Source organism: Lolium rigidum, chromosome 4 (genome assembly GCF_022539505.1).
Source record: "Lolium rigidum isolate FL_2022 chromosome 4, APGP_CSIRO_Lrig_0.1, whole genome shotgun sequence".
In the NCBI taxonomy this organism is placed as follows: domain Eukaryota; kingdom Viridiplantae; phylum Streptophyta; class Magnoliopsida; order Poales; family Poaceae; genus Lolium; species Lolium rigidum.
Window position 1 is genome coordinate 215,110,831 of NC_061511.1, and position 20,039 is coordinate 215,130,869.

Sequence of the window (20,039 nt, forward strand, 5' to 3'; positions counted from 1 at the left end):
CTCCTCCTTTCTCCTGAATGATCTTGCTTATGTTCCCATGTCTCTGGTTGGTTTTGGTTGGTTGGTTTGGAGAACTGAATGGTTTCTAGGATTTGGTTTGTGTTCTTGAGCAAGAACAACTATGAACTGCTACTGTTCACTGCTAGCTGCTGGTTGATGTTGATCTGGTCGACTGGATTGACCACTCTAGCTGGTTCTGCCTATTTATACTCTCTGGTGGCTCTTCCTTGCATTGACACACATGCATGTGCACTATGGTGACTAAGCCTTTGTTGCCTGGTTGTTGAGCATTCACAACAACTTGTAAGTTGTGTGTGTGCTTGGGATGGGAACTTGAGCCCATCATTGCTCCAACTTGGTCTGCTGATGCCTATCTCACTTCTGGACATGGTTTTGGACACTAACTACTGGCATTGACACTTGTTTTTTCATATACTGGCTAGTTTCCATGTCTATGCAGGTTTAAGGCTCCATTTGATCCAGGGACAAGGAAATCAAGACTAGTAGTTTAGGATTTATGTTTATAGATCAATTCTTTTAATCTTCTTTTATTTTCTTTATTATATTTCTCATTCTTGTATATTGAATATTGTAAAGACAATGTAATTGTGTGTGTATGATCAATAAAGCTCAAGGTTTTGTCTACGAGCTTTTATATAAATTTGATATTCACTTATGAATTATTGGTGTAAGTGTGATGTGGTTTTAAATTATTAATTCATAATTCATTTATATATTAATTAATTTATTCTTTTGTTTGAATTCAAATTTGAAATGCCAAATCAAATATTCTCCCAAAACTCTAAGTTTCAAAAGAGATCATGTCGAAATTCATCTCACATTGCTCTAACCCTAATAGCAACGAGAGAGAAACCTCGATCACTCTTAGGTTTTATGCAATAAGGCGCGAAAATTTCCCCGTTTTGCGATGAAATGCACATCTCATTTCTAAATCTACCCTTCATTGGTCCTATGTTCTTGGATATTACAGAAGGATAGCCAGAGCTTGACAAAAACCATGTCCCAGGTCTTAGATATGCATGTTATATTAATTCATGCTTAATTAACGGGCGATAGTGTTATGGGGATGTTGAAACATAACTTTGTGTCTTAATAATTCCTTTGTTTCCTCATACTAATGGCCTTAGGATCAATCACTAGTATATCTGGCCATGGGCAGCCCGGCCCGACGGCCCAGCCCGGGCCCGGCCCGAAAAACTCGGGCCTGGGCCAGAAATGTTGGCCCGACTGCCGGGCCGGGCCGGGCCTGGGCAGCCCGAAAACTCTAACACTACGGCCCGGCCCACGGCCCGACGGCCCGACGGGCTTGGTGGGATTTTGGTCGGGCCGGGCCGGGCTTGGGCCGGATTATTTTGCGTCGGGCCTATTATGGCTCCTCTCTAGAACAAACACCAAAAAACTATCATTGAGCTTCATTAATCGCGATAACCAAACAAATGAGATAATAATTTTCCTAAACACTTGCTCCATTGAGTTACTTTACTTTACTTTACTTACACTAGTTTTACTTTCTGCATTTACTTTTAGCACTTCAATATTTTCTAGTTAATAGTAAGTGATGTTTTGGAACATGGGAGCATATGCTCCCTATATTTTGAAATGCATCTTACACATATTTTAAATTTTAAAAAAATTGAAACAAAAAATTCGCACGTACATCTTCATGTGCTATGCGCTCACAAAGTCGTTTCATAAAAAATGAACTTATCATGTGACGTGTGTAAAAAAGAAAAAATTCAGTGCTCAAAACAATGCTTTTCACAGGATAAGTTTTCTCTTTTTTACATAGGCCACAAAAAATATTATTTTTTCGTGAAACTTGATGCATACACATATATTTTGGAGATGTACATGTAGAATTTTGTGTCAAAATTTTTCCACACTTCAAAATATGTTTTGTTGGTAGAGGGAGCATACGCACCCGGGAGCCGAATTGAATTTCCGCTTGCGCACTCTACTTCATTGCTTTGCACAAAGGGTCGTATAAGTTGGTTATAGGTATTTAGAGAATATATAGTTTACCATTGAGCGGCTCGGTGAAGCTTCGGCTTTACATAACGCTCAAAGTGTGAGGCTAGACAAATATCCCCCAATTGTGGCCACCCAATAGTTTAGATGGTGGCTTCAGGTTGATCTTTGTATTTGTTTTGTTAGTTTATTTGAGTAATATAATAAAAAAGTATTGGGTGCATCATTTTGATGGATGTCCCAACCTCCATTTTAGAAGAAAAAAAAAGTTATGTCTATATAAGAAATTACATTATGTTTGTATAAAAAATACGTTATGTTTATATTTATGTTTTTATAATCAGCAAGCAGTCTTAAGCGGTGAACATGAGCAACAGTCACACAATCCTCCAACATGTCTAGAAACAACCAACTCCAGCCCAAGGCCGTCCAGCCAACACGGAAAAATTATGGAAATCCTCGGCTCGCAGTTAGTCGCCGAGCAGAGAACATGGAAAGCCGAGTCCGACTGCTGGACGAGGAGAGGAGGCGTGCCCGATCTCAGACAGAACGCGTCGTCGCCCATATATAGCACCGTCCCCGATCGATGCCAACTCCCGGACCGGACACAACTCGCAAGTAGCAGACTCTCGGTTCCAGTCGGCTTGATCCATGGCAATCAAGAAAGCAAGAACGCCCAAGAAACGAACCTACGCTGCCGCCAGCGGCTGCGGCAGCTCCGTGGCCATGGTGCAGATGCCTCCCCACGAGCCGGGCGGCGCCACCCACATCCAGCCTCCGCCGCCGCTCCCTCCCGGCGTCTACTTCAGCCCGACGCGGGAGGAATGCCTGGGATTCCTCAACCGGTCGATCGCCGGCGACAACGAGCTGGCCGACGCGAACGGCTACATCTTCAGGGCCAACATCTATGGCGAGAGCCCCGACGCGCTGCGCCAGCGGCACCCGCCGGCGAGCATCCGCGGCCGGAGCGAGGACGCGTGGTGGTTCCTAAGCCAGACGCGGTTCCAGAGCAAGACCGTGGGCGGGGGCGCCTCCAAGCGCGCCGACCGCCAAGTCAAGACCGGCGGGTACTGGCGGCTGGAGCAGAGCAAGGAGCGGCTGAAGAAGAGCAAGAAGCGGTTAAAGCAGAGCAAGATGGAGGAGGAGGAGGAGGCCGACGGCGTCAAGAACTGCTTCGGCTTCTACGTCGGGACCTCCAAGAAGGATGACAAGACGCCGTGGCTCATGCAGGAGTTCACCAGCGCCAACGACGACGGCGCCGGCAAGCTGGGCGTGCCCGCGCTCTACAGGGTCTACGTCACGCCGCGCGCCACCGACGACGAGCTGAGAGAAGTCTTTGGGGAGGACGGCATGAAGAAAGAGCCCGACGGGACGACCAAGAGGCCGGCCCGCGCCATGGTCCCGCAGGAGTATTTCGACGCCATCGCCGGTCTGCTGCCGGAGGGGAGTGTCCGTGCTGTCGTCCAAGAGCACGTACAGGCGCCGTGGCAGGCGCATCCAGAGGCGCCAGTGGGTCCTATCGATTACGACGGCCAGCAGTACGAGGAGCAGCAGGGGCACTATCTTGGTCAGTACGAGGAGCATCACGGGCAGTATCTTGGTCAGTACGAGGAGCAGCATGGGCAGTATCTCGGTCAGTACGACGGGCCGTTCCCGGTGGCCGCTCCGCCTGCATCGCCGGGCCTCCTTGGTCAGCTCACGGCGGAGGCACCGTCGGATAATCTGAGCATGTCCATGGTCGAATTCATGAGGATGCTTAACGAGCAGCCTGCCGAGATGGTTAACGAGCAGCCGGCTGATGAGTTCAAAAACTTCGACAAGGAGGCTTGATCACAGGGCAGTCAGAAGTGGCACCGTGCGCTACAGTCAGACTTATTTAGATTGAACTGCTTGAGACGATTTTTACAGTGTTCTTGCAGTTTTTTTTTCTTTCTGAAACGGGGATTACCACGGCCTCTGGTGTTCTGCAGCTGGTGTAATCGTTCATGTTGATATATCGTACCTCGCTGTATGTGTGTGTGTGATTCAAGATTGTTTGCATTTGACACGAAACAAATATTGATTTAATTACGCTGTTTCTAAATTATTTTTGATCGGTACTACGGCGGGCTTACGCCAGCCTGAACATTATATAAAATAGCGCCCAAGGCGAGGAATAGGATCCATTACAAGTTTTAGGAGGCAAAGAGAGCCGGTGAGGGGTAGTAGGATCAAGGGGGATCATAACCATTACACCAAGAATCTAGAAGAGAGGAGGGGTGAATCCTAGACCATCCCCAACACCCCACGGCATCTTCCCCTCCCCGCTGTCGGGCAAAGCCTGTCTTCGTGTGGCGCCGGCGAAGAAAATCAAATATATTCTCATTCCCTTGTCACCCTTCACTTTTGGCCCACTCCTATTGCACCACGCGATCAACCGTCAAGCGAGGAGGCATGCCTCTAGTGTTCTAACACCACCTAGTCGCAAACCTTGGGGACCTGCTGCCTAGGGAAGGCCAAAGGGAGCGGTAGAGGATATCATCTCTATCGGTTGGTTCTACAGGCTGCTTGAGGCATTCATTCTTTACCAGGAGGAGTTCTAGGTGGTGATGGCCCAAGCGTGCCGTCGTGGGGTGCTCTCCGCCATAACGGAGAAGCTATTTGTTTATTTTCACGAGAGTGCAGTCAAGGCGCTCATCGTCTGCAGTGCGGGGAGCGGCAACATCGTCTAGGTGCGGCGCTTCTAGCGCCTCGACTATAACTCGACACTCGTGTTGCTCACGCACGGGGAGATCCATGAGAGGCAACTCCGATGCTCCCACAAAACGATTTCCTCGAAGGGCCTCAAACAAGTCTTGGTCGGCATCGCGACAGACGTGTGGCGCCGGTGGCCTCCTCCTGGCAGCGGATGTGATGAAAATTAGTCAAGTTGTTTGTGTCAATTGGACTAAGTCGAGTTTCTAGATGAGACTAGAAGACGAAAAACATACACATTCAACTTAGTTCATCGGTGTTGCTTTTATGGACATGTCTAGATTATCCCGTGATATCATTAAGTTTTGGTTACAACCTAGTTGCAACTCAAGTGCAACTTACAGGCTAGCAAATTTTAAAGCAAATTCAACGGTGTGGTAATTTTTCTCAGTCACTTGCTACTAGGAAAATCTTAGTTAGTATGTTGCAACCCACTTGTAACTGCCATATAAGCATGAATCACGAGAAAAATTTAACGGTTAAGAAGTCGACTTAGACATCATAAAAAATCGGACGTCTGATTTCGCATGTCTAGATCTAAACCAACTTAGACTTAATTAAATCTCAGTCACGTGCTGTCATCATGTCTTAGCTACACCTAGTGGCAACTTATAGGTCGGCACGAATCTTAAAGCCAATTCAACGGCTTGAATATTTTTCTCAGTCACAACCCAATTGCAACTAGTAAAATATCAGTTCCAGCCCGCTTATAATTAGGAAAATCTGAGTTGCAACCCACTTACAACTGTTATATTAGACGAATCACAAGGAAAATTCAATGACTAAAGAGTGGACTTAGATATAATAAAAAAACAAACGTCTGATTTTTATCAAATCCATTTATTTTATCAAGCAGCGAGTTAGTTTGAGTCAGTTTGCATACCTTCTATGAAGAAGTGGACTTTTCGAAAACCTCTTTTTACAGGCAACTTCACCTACAGGAGTGATGTCAGCAGTGATGTCACCCATGTGGTGACCAATTATTTCACAAAATTATGAAACAAATCTAAAACATAACTGAAACACGAATATTTTTGTGAAACAAACCGGACTACCAGTGATGTCATCGGTTTCACTTTTTGTCATAATGTTTCACAATGGTTTTCATGTAGCACTTTAGTTTCATAAAAAAATCACTTGTGTTTCGATTATTAGTTTTATATTGGGAGAAGTCCAATTTACCCCCCTAAACTTGTCTCAAAGTTTAGCTTACAACCCTGAACTTTACTTTGGTTCAACTTTCAACCCTGAATTCTAAAAATGGTTCAGAATCCCCCGCGGCATGTATTGTATTAGTAAAATAGTGGGTACATGTATTCTATGTCTATAACTCTCCATCTTCAAATATATGCTTCATCTTCAAATCTTCACCCGCCGGAATAAAAAAGTCTCCCCCGCGGCTCGCTGCGCTGCGTGGTGGTTGCCCCATGGTGGCGGAAGGCTGGGCACGGCATGTGATGTGTAGAGAGCAGACACCGGGTGTTATTGTCCGATGGAGGCACCCCTCTGTGGTCGCCATGGCCTCGTTCCAGGGAGGAAGACGATCATGATGAGGCATGAGGTGATCATGCGACATGGAGAGAGAGAGATGGAGTACATGTACCGTGTATGTTGTATGTTGATGAGTTGACATAATATATAGGGAGAAAAACCGGTACAAAACTTGTCAAAAAGGGTAGAAGGTTCAATTCCGAACGGTTTATAGAATTCAGGATTGAAGATTGAACCAAAGTAAAAGTTAAGGGTTGTAATCTGAACTTTGAGACGAGTTTAGGGGATAAATTAAACTTCTCTCTTTTATATTAGACAAATGTCAAAAGGCTCACCAATCTCAAAGTAGGGAGTAGACAGTGGATGTAGCACCGGTAGGTACTCTGTGTTCGTGGACTTTCCGGTTGCCCTTCCTTCCATGCCCAAGGCCGTTCTGTTAAGTGCCAACACGGAAATTTTCGACCCCCCGCACATGGAAATCCTCGGCTCCGAATACTGGACGAACAGAAAACATGGAAAGCCGACTCCGACTTGAGACGAGGTTGCAAATCTGATTTCAGACAGAGCGCGTCGCAGGCTCGCAGGCTCGCAGCCCCCATATAAGCACCGCCCCGGTCGATCCCTCCTCCCAGACACAAGTAGCAATCTCTCTACTCGGCAGCTCGATCCATGGCCAAGAAGGACGGAAAAGCAGTAACCAAGAAACGATCCTACGCCGCCGCCAACGCCAACGCCAGCGGCAGCTCCCTGGCCATGGCGGAGATGCCTCCGCCGCACGGCGCGAACCACATTCAGCCGCCGCCGCCGCTCCCTCCTGGCGTCTACTTCAGCCCGACGCGGGAGGAGTGCCTGGGATTCCTCAACCGGTCGATCGCCGGCGACAACGAGCTGGCCGACGCGAGGGGCTACATCTTCAGGGCCAACCTCTACGGCGAGAGCCCCGACGCGCTGCGCCGCCGGCACCCGCCGGCGAGCATCCGCGGCCGGAGCGAGGACGTGTGGTGGTTCCTCAGCCAGACGCGGTTCCAGAGCCAGACCGTGGGCGGGGGCGCCTCCAAGCGCGCCGACCGCCAAGTCAAGACCGGCGGGTTCTGGCGGCTGGAGCAGGGCAAGGAGGAACTGAAGAAGAGCAAGAAGCGCATGGAGGAGGAGGAGGAAGAGGAGGATGCCGACGGCGTCAAGAACAGCTTCGGCTTCTACGTCGGGAAATCCAAGAAGGACGACAAGACGCCGTGGCTCATGCAGGAGTTCACCAGCGCCAACGACGACGGCACCGGCAAGCTTGGCATGCCCGCGCTCTACAGGGTCTACGTCTCGCCGCGCGCCGGCGATGACCGGCTGAAAGAAGTCTTTGGGGAGGACGGCGCGAAGAAAGAGCCCGACGGGAAGACCAAGAGGCCTGCTCGAGTCATGGTCCCGCAGGAGTATTTCGACCGCATCGCCGCGCTGCTGCCGGAGGGGAGTGTCCGTGGTGTCGTCCAAGAGCACATACAGGCGCCGCCTCCGGTGACGCCGGTGGGTCTTCCCAATTTCCACGGCCAGCACGGGCACTATCTTGGTCAGTACTACAATCAGCAGCAAGGGCAGTATCTTGGTCAGTACAAACAGCAGCAAGGGCAGTATCTTGGCAAGTACGAGCAACAAGAGGGGTCGTTCTCGGGTCCGAGTGATTACTACGGCCAGCACGGGCAGTATCTTGGTCAGCTCGAGCAGCAGCAATGGCAGTATCTTGCTCAGTACCAGCAACAACAGGAGCCGCCGTTGTCAGTGGTCGCTCCGCCGCCTGCATCACTGGGCCTCCTTGGTGAGATCAAGGCGGAGGCGCCGTCGGAAAATCTGAGCATGCCCATGGTCGCTCCGCCTGCATCACCGGGCCTCCTTGGTGAGCTCAAGGCGGAGGCGCCGTCGGATAATCTGAGCATGCCCATGGACGAATTCCTGAGTATGATTGACGAGCAGCCGGAGGTGGCGGTTAAGGGGGAAGAATCGCTTTGGGAATCTTTGCCTGATATACTTGATGCTGACGAAGTCGCCAAGTTCAGCAAGTAGATTTGATCACACGACGGCAACACCCTACAGTTAGTTCCACTTAATTAGAAGTAGCTTATGGACTGATGACAATTTTTCTACTAGTGTTCTTGCAGTTTGGCTTAACTATTTTATGCTTAATATAGAGTAACTCATCGTGTGTGCGCGCGACATTGCTTTGGAGACTGTTTTTGTATCGAGGATTGCATGAAATGAATGTTGATTTTGTACTCTGTTTTCAAATTGGTATTACTACCTCGGTTTTAAAATATAAGCCTTTGTAGAAAGCTATAGTCTACAAAAGCTTACATTTTAGAACAGATGTAGTAGCTGATACTTGATACGATCATACGAACATGGCATGGTTGCGGACAGCATTGCACAACAAGGAACAAACTGGTGACGCTAGGCGAAAAGTTTGAACATAGCTTGTATATTTTTTGGCCCATAAGAAAATACAATCTGATAGGTCTAGGCGAAAGTTTGCTGTTTCCAATATGGTAGTGCTACTAGTGCATATAGTGATATACATATAAAGCAACCACGACCATATACAACTCATAGTACACTTGAATGAAGATACAACTGGTACTCACAGAAAAGGAAAATATAACTGATACAAATTTCTGTCCATTACGCCGTACACAGCAGGATGTTCCATCGGTATAGCTGTTCGTCCAGAATTCAATGTCTACTCGAATTCCACTTCCATGGTTCGGGTGATCATCCGGTTGAAATGGAATCAGGGGGCAGCAGCGATCATGCAGCGAAAGAACGATGGCATTAACACCTGCTTGCACGCTCATACACGATCCCTGGAAGCACATATCATTCCATAGTCCCCAAACTAGCAGAAGTATTATATTACCTGCGTTCCAAAATGTAGTATGTTTTCAACATATTTCGGAACAGAGGTAATAGGAGGGTGCTTAAACAGGATCGCCATTGTGGCTGTGGGATGAATCGCATTGTCAGAGGACAATCTGGTGATATAACAGAACTGAAGTCTAAAAGCATGGATATCCATACACATTACACAGATAAATTCAGCCACAAGCATACATCATTGGTGTTTTATGGACAACATTGCAGCGCTCCCCATGCATCTGAAAAACGTGGTTTAAGAATCAGTACAAATAATTCATCAGCTGCAAGAACGACGAGATATCAGAATTCAATGGCAGTACAAGATTTGGTTAATATGGGAGACTAGATTGCATAAGACAGTCCAATATACACAAAGAAATTTGCATGTGGCAATCCACACGTGTCAACCAAGAACCAACAATGTTTCGATTACAGCAGTCGGCTACTTGGCGTTTCCTACTTGATATAAGGGCATTTAATCTGTCAGAAAGTTCAAAATTAAGTGAGAGATACCCTGCATATGTAGTCTCCAACAGATGAATAGGATTTAGGAGTTCCTTTGCAAACCTAAGCTCCTGCATAATTCACCTCTGTGTCTGAAAGCATATGGATATCTATACTGTAGTTGAAATGTTTAGCTGAATACAGCGCTTTCAAGAAATGCTTCATGTATTGACTCAGCAAAAGCCAGTAGTAACCAACTAATATAAAGTGCTCTCAGCTTCTCAGGGAGGGTTTGTCTCAACCAAGTACTGTTGTAGATTAAGCACAAAAAAACTATCTAAATGTCAAGGCCCCAAACATCAATACAGGGCCAGTATTAAACCAAATATCAAGTGCTCTCAGCTTCTCAGGGAGGTCAGGTATGGACCAAGTACTGTTGTAGAAGAAGCACAAAAGGCAATCTATATGTCAAGACCCCAAGCATCGATACAGGGCCAGTACTAATCCATCAGTGTAATGTACTGAAATATAATACATGAAATATAATACATGACCAGATGAAACGATTACATAATACGTTATGACTTATAAGAGATGCGTGTCAAAATGAAATAAGTCACGATCACTTCATTTTGGAACATAAAGTTGAAAATATACTTTCAGCCCGGTTGCCAAACTGGTTGGAGACTATGCTGCAAAATCTGGCACAATCAGTCTTGGCAACCGTGCTGATGGCTCCTGAATAGGTCACCTAGGAGGTGCTCTTTCCATTCCCCCAAGGTTTCTGGACATTCTAGGTCCAAATGTAAATTCAAGTCATATTTTTTTAATTCTGAATACCTTATTAGCTTCATGTTTTAAACTGCAAAAAAGAATACCAGAGGGGTATTTGCTCCCGTGAGGGGTTGAACCCAGCTGGCTTGGAGCACTCGATAGTGCCATAGTGACACCTCCGAAACAACATTATATTCAGTCCGGTGATGCCATCATCTCAGCACCTGCAGATTTTCTTCAAAACTGCCTGCAAACGTTGCAGGCTATTAAATCTGGGCAAAGTGTGAAATTCTCGATTATAGGATCTTACGACCTAATTTAAGGTTGATGCTGAAGGCAAAGGCCCTATGTTCATTCAGATAAGAGAGGAGGCTCAACTGAATCAGTACGACCAACAGGTTCAGTGGAGGAAGCCAGAGGCTGGCTGGCACAATGTTGATGTTAGTTACATAAAGGAATCAGGCAGAGCGTCATGAGGAGCGATCCTCGTTGAGGACAAAGGGAGCGGAAGTTTGCTCAGCTTGGAATCATCCAAAACCAGAAATGGGGGACGCTCTAGCAATCTTGGAGGGGGTTAATGGCATCATTCAGGTCACTACTCTACTGGTGATTATTGAAGGGGATTGTGCAGAAATTACAAACTTTGCCAGCCAGAAACCTCACGACAAGTGACTTGAGGAATCTGTACAGATATTCATCTTATGTTAAAATACTTGTCAGGCTGCAACTTTCAGAGTTTCAGAAAGTTGATAGATGAGCAAACGAGGTTGCCCACGGTTTAGCTAAATTTTGAATAGAGGGTGATGTGATGTTGTGCAAGGTGCAGCCCTGTTGAAGCTGATCTAGCATGACTGTAATGATACAAGTTTCTAAGTAATTAATATATATCATTTAAAAAGATAGATAGTAACACCACCACTGAGCTAGCGATCAGTCCACAATGGCACACCAAGTAATCTCAAAATATTGAAGTACCTAGTTTCACATGGACTAACATGAAACCAGCAAAAAATGCAGCTCCACAATGATACAGCCTATAGTTGACACATGACAGGCATTACAATTACAGTTATTCCTATTGGACAAAACATTCTGCACTCAACTATCCTGCCCTACCTTACTAGATTAAGCTTACTTGTTTATTTTTATTTTTGGCAAGTTGTTGGAAGAAAATATCATCTCCAAGAAGCAATTCATCAGGAGACTGCAAGGAAGGAACAATAAAAAGAATTAACAAAGGAATAACAGGAGCTTTTGTAACTTAAATGATAAAAAGAGAGAAAGAAATATATTACTTTCTGCAAGGTCAACATATGTCGGAGCTGAATTGCCAACATCTGGGATAACTTTTCACCACCTTTTACAATGTACCAAGCTGCAAATTTGCTTGGAGCTTCTACATATAACCCGAAACATAAGCTATGTTTAGCAAGCAGTCTTGCTTGTGGGCATGGTGCCATATCGAAGCTACCCTTCTACTTGCTATTGACTATATTGCTATTATGCTATATCAATTTCCCAATGCTTGTTGCAAAAGTCTTCTGTACCGGTGATTCAGAACCGGGGTGAGTATTATCATGTGGCCACATATTATATTGTCTCCTTAGCCTGAACCTCCGCACGAACAACTTCCATCCCTAAAATGGTGGAATTCCTTAGTGTCCCTGACAGTTATCTCTCTTCGAACAATCTTAGAAATCATCCTTAATATACCATGACAGCTATGACAAGTGTACTGGTTCTTTGTGACAGAAATAGAGGTTCCAGGTGTGGTATTGATCAAACCAAAAGCAACAGCTAGTCTTTCACTATGGCCACATAACACGTCATCCTTGGATACTTCTTTATCTTCTAAAGAATGAGATTCAAGAGGATCAAAACCAGATGCTCTCATCCGCTCATATATGCCATGTAGAACAGCATTTATTTCTTTGATCTGTGGATGTGTCTCGTCATCTGTAAGAAATGCATGGATATCTCCTTTAACCTCAACCCAGCTACATCCATAGTCTTGCTCCAATCCCTTTTCTCGCATGGTTTTTCTCACTCTAGCCACGTCAGCCCACCTGCCAGCATCAGCATATAAATCAGACAAAAGAACATGATATCCAGCATCATTAGGTTCCAACTCAAGGACAAATTTCGCAGAAAGCTCTCCAAGTTCAATGTGCCGGTGTATCCGACACCCATTCAACAAGGCTCCCCATACAGCAGCATCTGGTGTGATAGGCATTCTAGCTATGAAGTCGTAAGCTTCTGTTAATCTGCCAACACGGCTCAGTAAATCAACCATGCATGCATAGTGCTTGAGATTTGGAACAATCGAGTATTTCTCAGTCATGCTGTGAAAAAGTTCCCAACCTTGACTAACCATTCCAGCCCTACTGCACCCACACAACAGAGCAACGAATGTAACTTCATCCGGATGCTCTCCAGATTCTAACATCTCGCTGAAGAATGACAAAGCAATATCTCCATGTCCATGAGCAATAAACCCAGCAAGCATTATATTCCAAGACACAACATCCCTTTCACCATGCGCACTGAACTGCGCCCAAGCATATTCCGTCTGGCCACATTTCACGTACAGGTCCAGAAGAGCATTGGGCACATAACCTTCAGATGCAACGCCTCGCCTTAAAACATGTGCATGGATCTCTTTACCGCACTTCAAAGACCCAGTAGCAGCACAAGCAGCCAGAGCAGCGATGAAAGTAACAGAATTGGGTTTTACATCTGCTAGCATATGCCGGAAATAGAACAGAGCCTCGAAGCACTTCTGGTTAAAGCAAAAGCCTACGATCATTGAAGTCCACGATATTACATCCTTGTCAGGCATGTACTTAAAAACTTCGATAGCTTTCTCGATGTGCTTGGACTTTGCATACATTTCAAGGAGGGCGTTTGCGACTACGATGTACCTGATGAAGCCCTTGTTTGTAGCAATCTCATGCAACTTGATGCCAACATCTAATCGCCCCAAGGAAGCACAGGCAGCAAGAGCACTCGCAACAGTAACATCATCAGGACTTACATTATTCACTTCCATCAGCGCATACACCTCAAGAGCTTTGTCCGGGAAGCCGTTTTTCTCGTACCCTGATATCATGGCTGTCCATGACATGGCATCTCTGGTGTCCATTCTTGAGAATACTGTGCACGCTTCCCCCATCCTCCCGAGACTCGAATACATCTGAATCAAGGAGTTGCAGAACGCAAAATCAGCGGCAAACCCTCTCTTTACTGCCAACGCGTGCATTTCCTTTGCAAAATCAAGGTCAGCCAGCAACCCAGAAGCAACAGTCACGCTGGTAATCGTCATGAGATTCGGCTGCACTTCATCCTCCAGCATGTCGAGGAACAGCTCCAGCCCCGCCTCGCACTCGTGGTTCTCGAAATGCCCAGCAATCATCGCATTCCACGAGATGCAGTCCGTGAGGGCCATACCGTCGAACACCTTCCGCGCAGCCCCGACATCCCCGCACTTGGCATACATGGTGACAAGCGCGTTAAGCACGTCGACCTCGACCCCGTACCCGAACCTGAGGACATGGGCGTGCACCTCCTTCCCCATCCTCCAGTCCGGGAGGCCCCCGCAGGTGCGGAGCACGCAGGGGAAGGTGTAGACGTCGGGCCTGACCCCGGCCCACAGCATCCGGTGGTAGAGGTCCAGCGCCTGCTCCAGGAAGCCCGCCTTGCCGTAGCCGCCCACCATGATGTTCCAGGAGAAGACGTCGCGGTCGGGCATCTTGGCGAAAACCCTCCAGGCGTGCCACGACTCCCCGAACCGGACCAGCATGCTGAGCATGGCGTTCCCGAGGCGGAGCCCGAAGCTGCGGTGCGCGGCGTCGGCGTGCTCGCAGGCGCGCATCCCGGCGCCCGCCGCGCGGCGCCACTCGCAGAGGTGGAGGAGCGCCACGTACGCGTCCTCGTCGGGCGGCGCCGGGGAGGACTCGAGCAGCGCGAGCGCCTGCGGGAGCTGCCCGTGGACGCAGAGCTTGCGCAGCTCCGCGCTGGGGTCGGAGGACGTGGGTTCCGGTGCCGCCTCCGCCGCGTGTACGGCCACGCTCGGCGGGGCGGTGGTGGTGGCGGAGCCCAGGCGCCTGCTCCGTGTGGCGAGGTGGCGCGCGGGCGGGAGGAGGTGCGGGGAGCGGAGGAGGGGAGGGTTGAGGTGCGGCTTGGCGGTGGTCGGAGGAGGCATTTCTGGCGGCGGCGGTGGTGGTGGAGGTAGAGGAGGTGGCGGGCATGGCCGGCGGGGTTTAGCAGAGGTTTGGGGGAGGAGCTGGCGCCATGGTGGCCGCTTGCTCTCGCCGCGCCAACGGATAAGCCAATAATGGGCCTCGTGCGATGCTGGGCTTCAGTGGGCCGCGGAGGAAGACGTGGAGTCTTCTTGGCCCGTTAGGAGAATTCACTGGTCAGTGGACGGAGTTACCCGGAGAGAGAGGAGAAAGGGGACACGAAACCACAGTTGCTGCAAACAATGGCGTCGCCCGCTCCTGCGACCGGGAAGCCGATCGCTCCGCTGCGGCCGCCGGCCTCGGTCCGCTCCGGCGGCGGAGGAGTCGGATTCAGGTCGACGCGGCCGTCCCTGACTGCGGCTGTATCCCGGTTCAGAGTCTCCGCCTCCGCTTCCGACTCCGGTGTGCCGGACTTCCTCTCCTCCGATTGGTTAGTGCCCCCGTTTCGCCTGCGATTGTCCTTTCCTGTTTTATTTCATGCTCTGGATGCGTAAGTATGCAGTTTGGTCAATTAGATTAGATTACCTGGTAGCAGATTGGGGAATTTGTATGGTAGCGTCGCCAGGCAGGAATTTGACCTGTACGATGGATGACACATTTTTAGGTCGTGTCCTCTCTTCTATAATACTAGCATTTTAGTTCGTGTGTCTTAGGATGGAACCTGGCAGAAGAAGCACTGCCACCTAACCATGGGGTATATATACTCACTGCGCATGATCAGACCAAAACTAGAAGGAAAAAATCTGCCATGTTTTCAACAGATTGTGAATTCAGATTAGTATCTTGACTCAGTTTTGATAAAGCCAAGTTGAACACCTAATCCTTCATTTTTTCATAACAGGAGGCCTAGATGAAGTATACCGACCCAATGGCACAGTTTGGTGTTCTGTACCAATATTGGTTAGTCCAATTCAAAGGTTCAATTACTAAACAGTCACAACCTTAGAGCTATTGGCCATCAAAAAACAATCTTGCAGATATAGATAGTACATGCATGGCTGCAGAGGGGAAGGCATTATGCCAGCTACTCATTCGGTTGGATTTGTGTAAGTAGCCATACCAACCGTATGACAGTTAGATCTGACAAGTATGTTATGAGCTGATTCTGTGGGTCTAAGGAAGTAGGGAGGGATGTGGTTGATATGAGAAGGAGGAGGGCGTTTGCGGGGCGTTTCTTGGTGTGTCAGAGGGCACTGGGCAACACAGCTCTTTAATCCCCCTTGTGTACAGGGATTTAAAATAAAATGATCACTTGTCTCCCATGGGAAGCAAACTCAATCTTTTTCTTAATATACCAAATCTTATCCAATTGAAGTCCTATCTGTAAGGTACAAGCAATTAACCAATATCCACGTTGATTCTATCCAGGAGTCCAGCCATTTCTTCCACGTGGAATGTGTGTCAAGTGCATGTTTTTAGCCCGCCATTTGTTTTATGTTTGTTGATATGTTGCTGTAACTTATCTGATCAAAAGTTAGTGGTGTTAACTTTATTTCACGTATTCTCCATGGGCATTTTACTTTTACCTTAGAATTGCATAAATAACTGCGAAGCAATGGGGTAGGCAGATAACATCTGCACAAATTGCAGTTAGAAGATAAAGTAGGCAGTTGTGACATGTGTAACTTTTCCTGTTGGGTATGCTTGTAGGCAGGAAGCTAATTGAACATCCTTATATGTAACAGTTAGGCTGGTATTACCATATGCGATATTTCTATTGTTTCACTGATCCTTTCCATTCTACTTCAGGCTTGAAACACGCAAGAAGAAGCCTTTTGGCCCCAGGTTGAATGTAAGTCCCTAACTGGAAACAAACTTTCAAGTATCATATGTATTACTCTAGAAAAAGAACCATATATATTAAAGTCTCAAGTTTACACATTTAGAATGATATTCCATCTTCAGTATAATGCAGAAGAAGCAGTGGAATACCAACTTGAGGCCTTGAAATACAATGATAAACCCCGCCCAGATTATGGGGTAGAGGTCATGTACCGGGTAATAGGCTAATAGCACAGGCATGCAAAATATTCATTTCTCAGGCATCATGCTGATGAAAGTTAACTGAACCTGGTTAACAGTCTTATTATCTCTAGTTTGCAGGCTTTGATCCATTTGAAAGGTCAACTTATTTTGGACGACAGTTTGATCTTGGCCAGGTAACCTGGAATTAGTTTCCTTCCAACCTATACTATACTGGTAGTCAGCAGTTGACATCCTTACTAATTGCCGCCGGTACTGTTTCAGTTCGAACGTTTCCGGCGGATATTTCACCACTCAACTTACAGAGTGCTGCTTGCCCACAAAGAAAGAGAAATATTGAGCAGATTATGGGTTGAAGAGGTTTTCCTCTTGGCTTCCGTTTATTTGTTTGAATGAGTCAAAATAAGAGAAAAGAGATGAAAGTTGTGCTGAAATAAGATCACGATTACCACCTTACCAGTCTCCTCTGTCCAACTTTTAACAAAGATTGTGACGAATATCTCATTGTACCGACAGAACCAGTTTAAGCAGAGAGTCTGGGTCCGAGGAGCTCGTCCGGAGGAAGAAGAGATATTCCAATTTACAATGATTCAGGTACCTATCAGCATATCTCTCTGTTTCCTACATTCCAGCTACCGGTTATTTTGAATTGGTTGCTGTTGTAGAGAGTTGGAGGCTCGTGGGATGGATACTGGTTAACCGAGAGCCTGACCAACGATGATGGAGACGCGTTCGCGGGTGGGGTTGCTTATTGATCATGGCGTATCTTGAACATTCTGCTGTCAGCGTGCTGATGTACATATGAAGCCCCGATACATTATACTAGCAGATTAGCAATGTAAGTATGAGGTATGAACTGATGGTCCAGTTATAGGAGTTGTCGCTGTCCATGTAGATGTCACGCCAGGATTAGCAGAAGAAACGAATTTGTGGTAGAATTGGCTGGTGCGTTCCCATTCTGTAAAGTATTTCGTCATGTCAACCATTCCGCCAAGTTGCCAAAAACGTGTAGGAGACTGTCGCTCTCAATGCAAAATATACTTCTTGTTAAGTTTGTAGAACACCCAGATTCTGAATATCTTGGAATTGCAAAGGTTGTTGAGCCAAAGACACCGCGCTGTCGGAAGAAACCAAACCCTCGCCATACACGAGACGCAACTTGCTTCAACTTTTCTCGCTCTATCATACTGCATTGACCAATTACGAGGCGGTCTCGTTGCTGATGTGCGCAAGCACCTGAGTTGCGAGTTCATCTTCGATGCCTCCTCCTTCCCACTGTTTTCCGTTGACGGGATCCCTTCCGGTCAGCTTATGTTGCAACCTGCTGGTACTAAAAAACGGAAGATATGGACTGCAAGGCTACAGCTCTGATAATGCTCCGTTTCACATATATTTTTGGGGTGGCGCGAAAGGAGTACTAGTTGGAATCGATTTATGAATGCTAAATTACTGTTTGTCCCTTTACCATCACGGTGCCAGCAGACTCGCGGTGTAGAGAAGGCTGAACTATCTCAATAGCAGCAGGCAAGAGATGGAATCTCTCAACCAACAGATATGGATAATTGGGAAACAGTATTCCCAATACTCTCCTAAACCAACCATGGAGAACTCATCTGAGTAACATTTTTTTTAGATAAAAGGCTCACGAGAGCCCGATTTTGAATTAACAAAGTCCTCAACCAGCCAGGAGTTAGAACCACGACATTGGGGATACCTGTTTACAATACAAGCACAAGGAGAAAAATGACACCCAAAAATAAAGAGGAGCACGACTACAACAAGCAACCGCCATGATGTCTTCGCCTCGAGCAAATGAAGAGCGTTGAATGTCGCCGGCAGACAGCACCGGAGTCCCCACCAACCAACTAGACGAGTGCAGACACCAACCACAGGTGACCACGTGGCGAGGATGCAAGCGAACGACGAGATCTCAGAAGCAAGTCAACCGCCATGATGTCTTCGCCTCGAGCAAATGAAGAGCGTTGAATGTCGCCGTCAGACAGCACCGGAGTCCCCACCAACCAACTAGACTAGTGCAGACACCAACCACAGGTGACCACGTGGCGAGGATGCAAGCGAACGACGAGATCTCAGAAGCAACGTCTTCAAGAAGGGGAGCGACACTGAAACGACGCTGTTGCTCGACCCAACAAGGGTCAAGGTTTTTACCTAGAGACATCTGACCATGATGGGGGCAAAGCCGAGGCTCTACGAAGACGCCTCCAAAGAGGGGAATGACGCCCAAGAGTGTCACCGTCATCGGCTTCGGATAGACCTGCCAAGGCTTTCGCCCAAGCCATCGGTTTTAACCCCACATCAACCACACCGGGAAAATAAAAAATGACTGTAAACTAGGAAAAATTACAGTCAAAATTTTACGTAAAAACGTATTGTGGAAAAGAAAAATATTGTAAAGAAGTTTTTTGGTGGAAAAAATACTATAAACCGGTGAAAAATTACACGCAAGAAATTACCGAAATTTTTGATGGTATTGTTCATGCACGCCAAAACGCAGTAGTTGCAGCAAAGTTGTTCAGCTTTTATATATGATAATAATAATTCAATATTTAGGTTACTGAAGTATTGCATCGGTGATGGTATTGAAGCATGATTTAAGTAAGGTAAAAGTGGTATTGTGGCGACATGGTTCGAAATTATTTTATTCCCATGCCCCTAGGCCCTAGGTGACCATGAGAGGATAAAAAAGAGGGTAGTACGACAAAAATCAATAGGTGGTCATGAGTGAGGATCAGTATAAAAACAATGAAACCGAAGCTCAAACTAAACTAACCAAAACTCCTTTTGTATTACCCGAATTAAATTTGGTAGAAATTATTTTTAGCCCCACCAACGAACCAGAACGAACGATTGAATTGAGCAACCTATCATCAATTTGGGCATAATCCCATCGCTTCATAGATGCCCAATTACATTAGATGTCCCACAAATTGTTTCATGTACTAGCCTTTTTTAACATAGTTACATAGAGGCCCAATTACGTTGGATGTTCCACAAATTATTCATTATACGAGTTTCGTTGTTGATGTACTAGATTTTCTGAACATAGTGTGAATCATGCACAATATATCACATTACTCGCAATCTTAGCTACCGCTTGTTTCAATGTCTCACGAGCAATGCATCAGATCCACGAGTGTCACAGCCTCCTGAATAGTATCCCTCCACCATTAGTGCTCACTTGTCGCGTGCTTTCTTTGGTAACGCCTACTATTTGTTCAAGTGAGTTAGTTGGTTCATTTGGTTTTAACTGTAAACTGAATTGAATTATCTGTTAACCGAATCTCCGGTTTCCTAAATTTTCATGCCAATATCGGTTATCATTTTTCAAAACTGTTTTTTTTAACCAAAAAAAAGCGAACCAAAATTTTGGTTAGAAGAAATGCCCACTAGTGGCTCGTAAAAATAACCACTTTATAATATATTGTTTATAATTGTTGATTTAATCATGTGTGAGTAGTTCTCACGGAATAT

General features: G+C 46.6%; 4 protein-coding genes across 5 annotated transcripts; 3 read left to right on the forward strand and 1 right to left on the reverse strand.

Moving 5' to 3' along the window:
- The first annotated feature begins 2,640 nt into the window (after positions 1-2,640).
- On the forward strand, positions 2,641-3,819 carry LOC124648240. The gene has a single exon (XM_047188033.1). It carries the CDS (start codon positions 2,641-2,643, stop codon positions 3,817-3,819), a length of 1,179 nt encoding a protein of 392 aa, XP_047043989.1.
- Positions 3,820-6,882: 3,063 nt separating this feature from the next.
- On the forward strand, positions 6,883-8,262 carry LOC124648241 (NAC domain-containing protein 26-like). Its single transcript, XM_047188034.1, has one exon. The coding sequence runs from the start codon at positions 6,883-6,885 to the stop codon at positions 8,260-8,262; it is 1,380 nt and encodes a 459-aa protein (XP_047043990.1).
- Positions 8,263-9,330: 1,068 nt separating this feature from the next.
- On the reverse strand, positions 9,331-14,113 carry LOC124707038 (pentatricopeptide repeat-containing protein At1g15510, chloroplastic-like). Of its 2 annotated transcripts, XM_047238699.1 has the most exons (3): positions 11,622-14,113; positions 11,462-11,530; positions 9,331-9,347 (listed from the first exon to the last, which is right to left on the reverse strand). In XM_047238699.1, exon 1 carries the CDS (start codon positions 14,072-14,074, stop codon positions 11,930-11,932), a length of 2,145 nt encoding a protein of 714 aa, XP_047094655.1. In that variant the 5' UTR covers positions 14,075-14,113; the 3' UTR covers positions 9,331-9,347; positions 11,462-11,530; positions 11,622-11,929. The 2 variants fall into 2 exon arrangements, with proteins under 2 accessions (XP_047094655.1, XP_047094654.1); XM_047238698.1 differs by lacking the exon at positions 9,331-9,347 and having other exon boundaries at positions 11,268-11,530.
- Positions 14,114-14,806: 693 nt separating this feature from the next.
- Positions 14,807-17,598, forward strand: LOC124649414. Its single transcript, XM_047189059.1, has 7 exons — positions 14,807-14,994; positions 16,314-16,356; positions 16,470-16,562; positions 16,661-16,723; positions 16,812-16,907; positions 17,064-17,141; positions 17,213-17,598. Exons 1-7 carry the CDS (start codon positions 14,807-14,809, stop codon positions 17,300-17,302), a joined length of 651 nt encoding a protein of 216 aa, XP_047045015.1. The 3' UTR covers positions 17,303-17,598.
- Positions 17,599-20,039: the final 2,441 nt, after the last annotated feature.

Excerpts from the sequence above, each read along its gene's own strand:
- LOC124648240 (XM_047188033.1), top strand. The coding sequence starts at position 2,641 with ATGGCAATCAAGAAAGCAAGAACGCCCAAGAAACGAACCTACGCTGCC.
- LOC124648241 (XM_047188034.1), top strand. The coding sequence starts at position 6,883 with ATGGCCAAGAAGGACGGAAAAGCAGTAACCAAGAAACGATCCTACGCC.
- LOC124707038 (XM_047238699.1), bottom strand. The coding sequence starts at position 14,074 with ATGCCCGACCGCGACGTCTTCTCCTGGAACATCATGGTGGGCGGCTAC.
- LOC124649414 (XM_047189059.1), top strand. The coding sequence starts at position 14,807 with ATGGCGTCGCCCGCTCCTGCGACCGGGAAGCCGATCGCTCCGCTGCGG. Across the intron at positions 16,724-16,811 it reads GACAGTTTGATCTTGGCCAG|TTCGAACGTTTCCGGCGGAT; the intron begins GTAACCTGGAAT and ends GTACTGTTTCAG. Across the intron at positions 16,908-17,063 it reads GCAGATTATGGGTTGAAGAG|AACCAGTTTAAGCAGAGAGT; the intron begins GTTTTCCTCTTG and ends TTGTACCGACAG.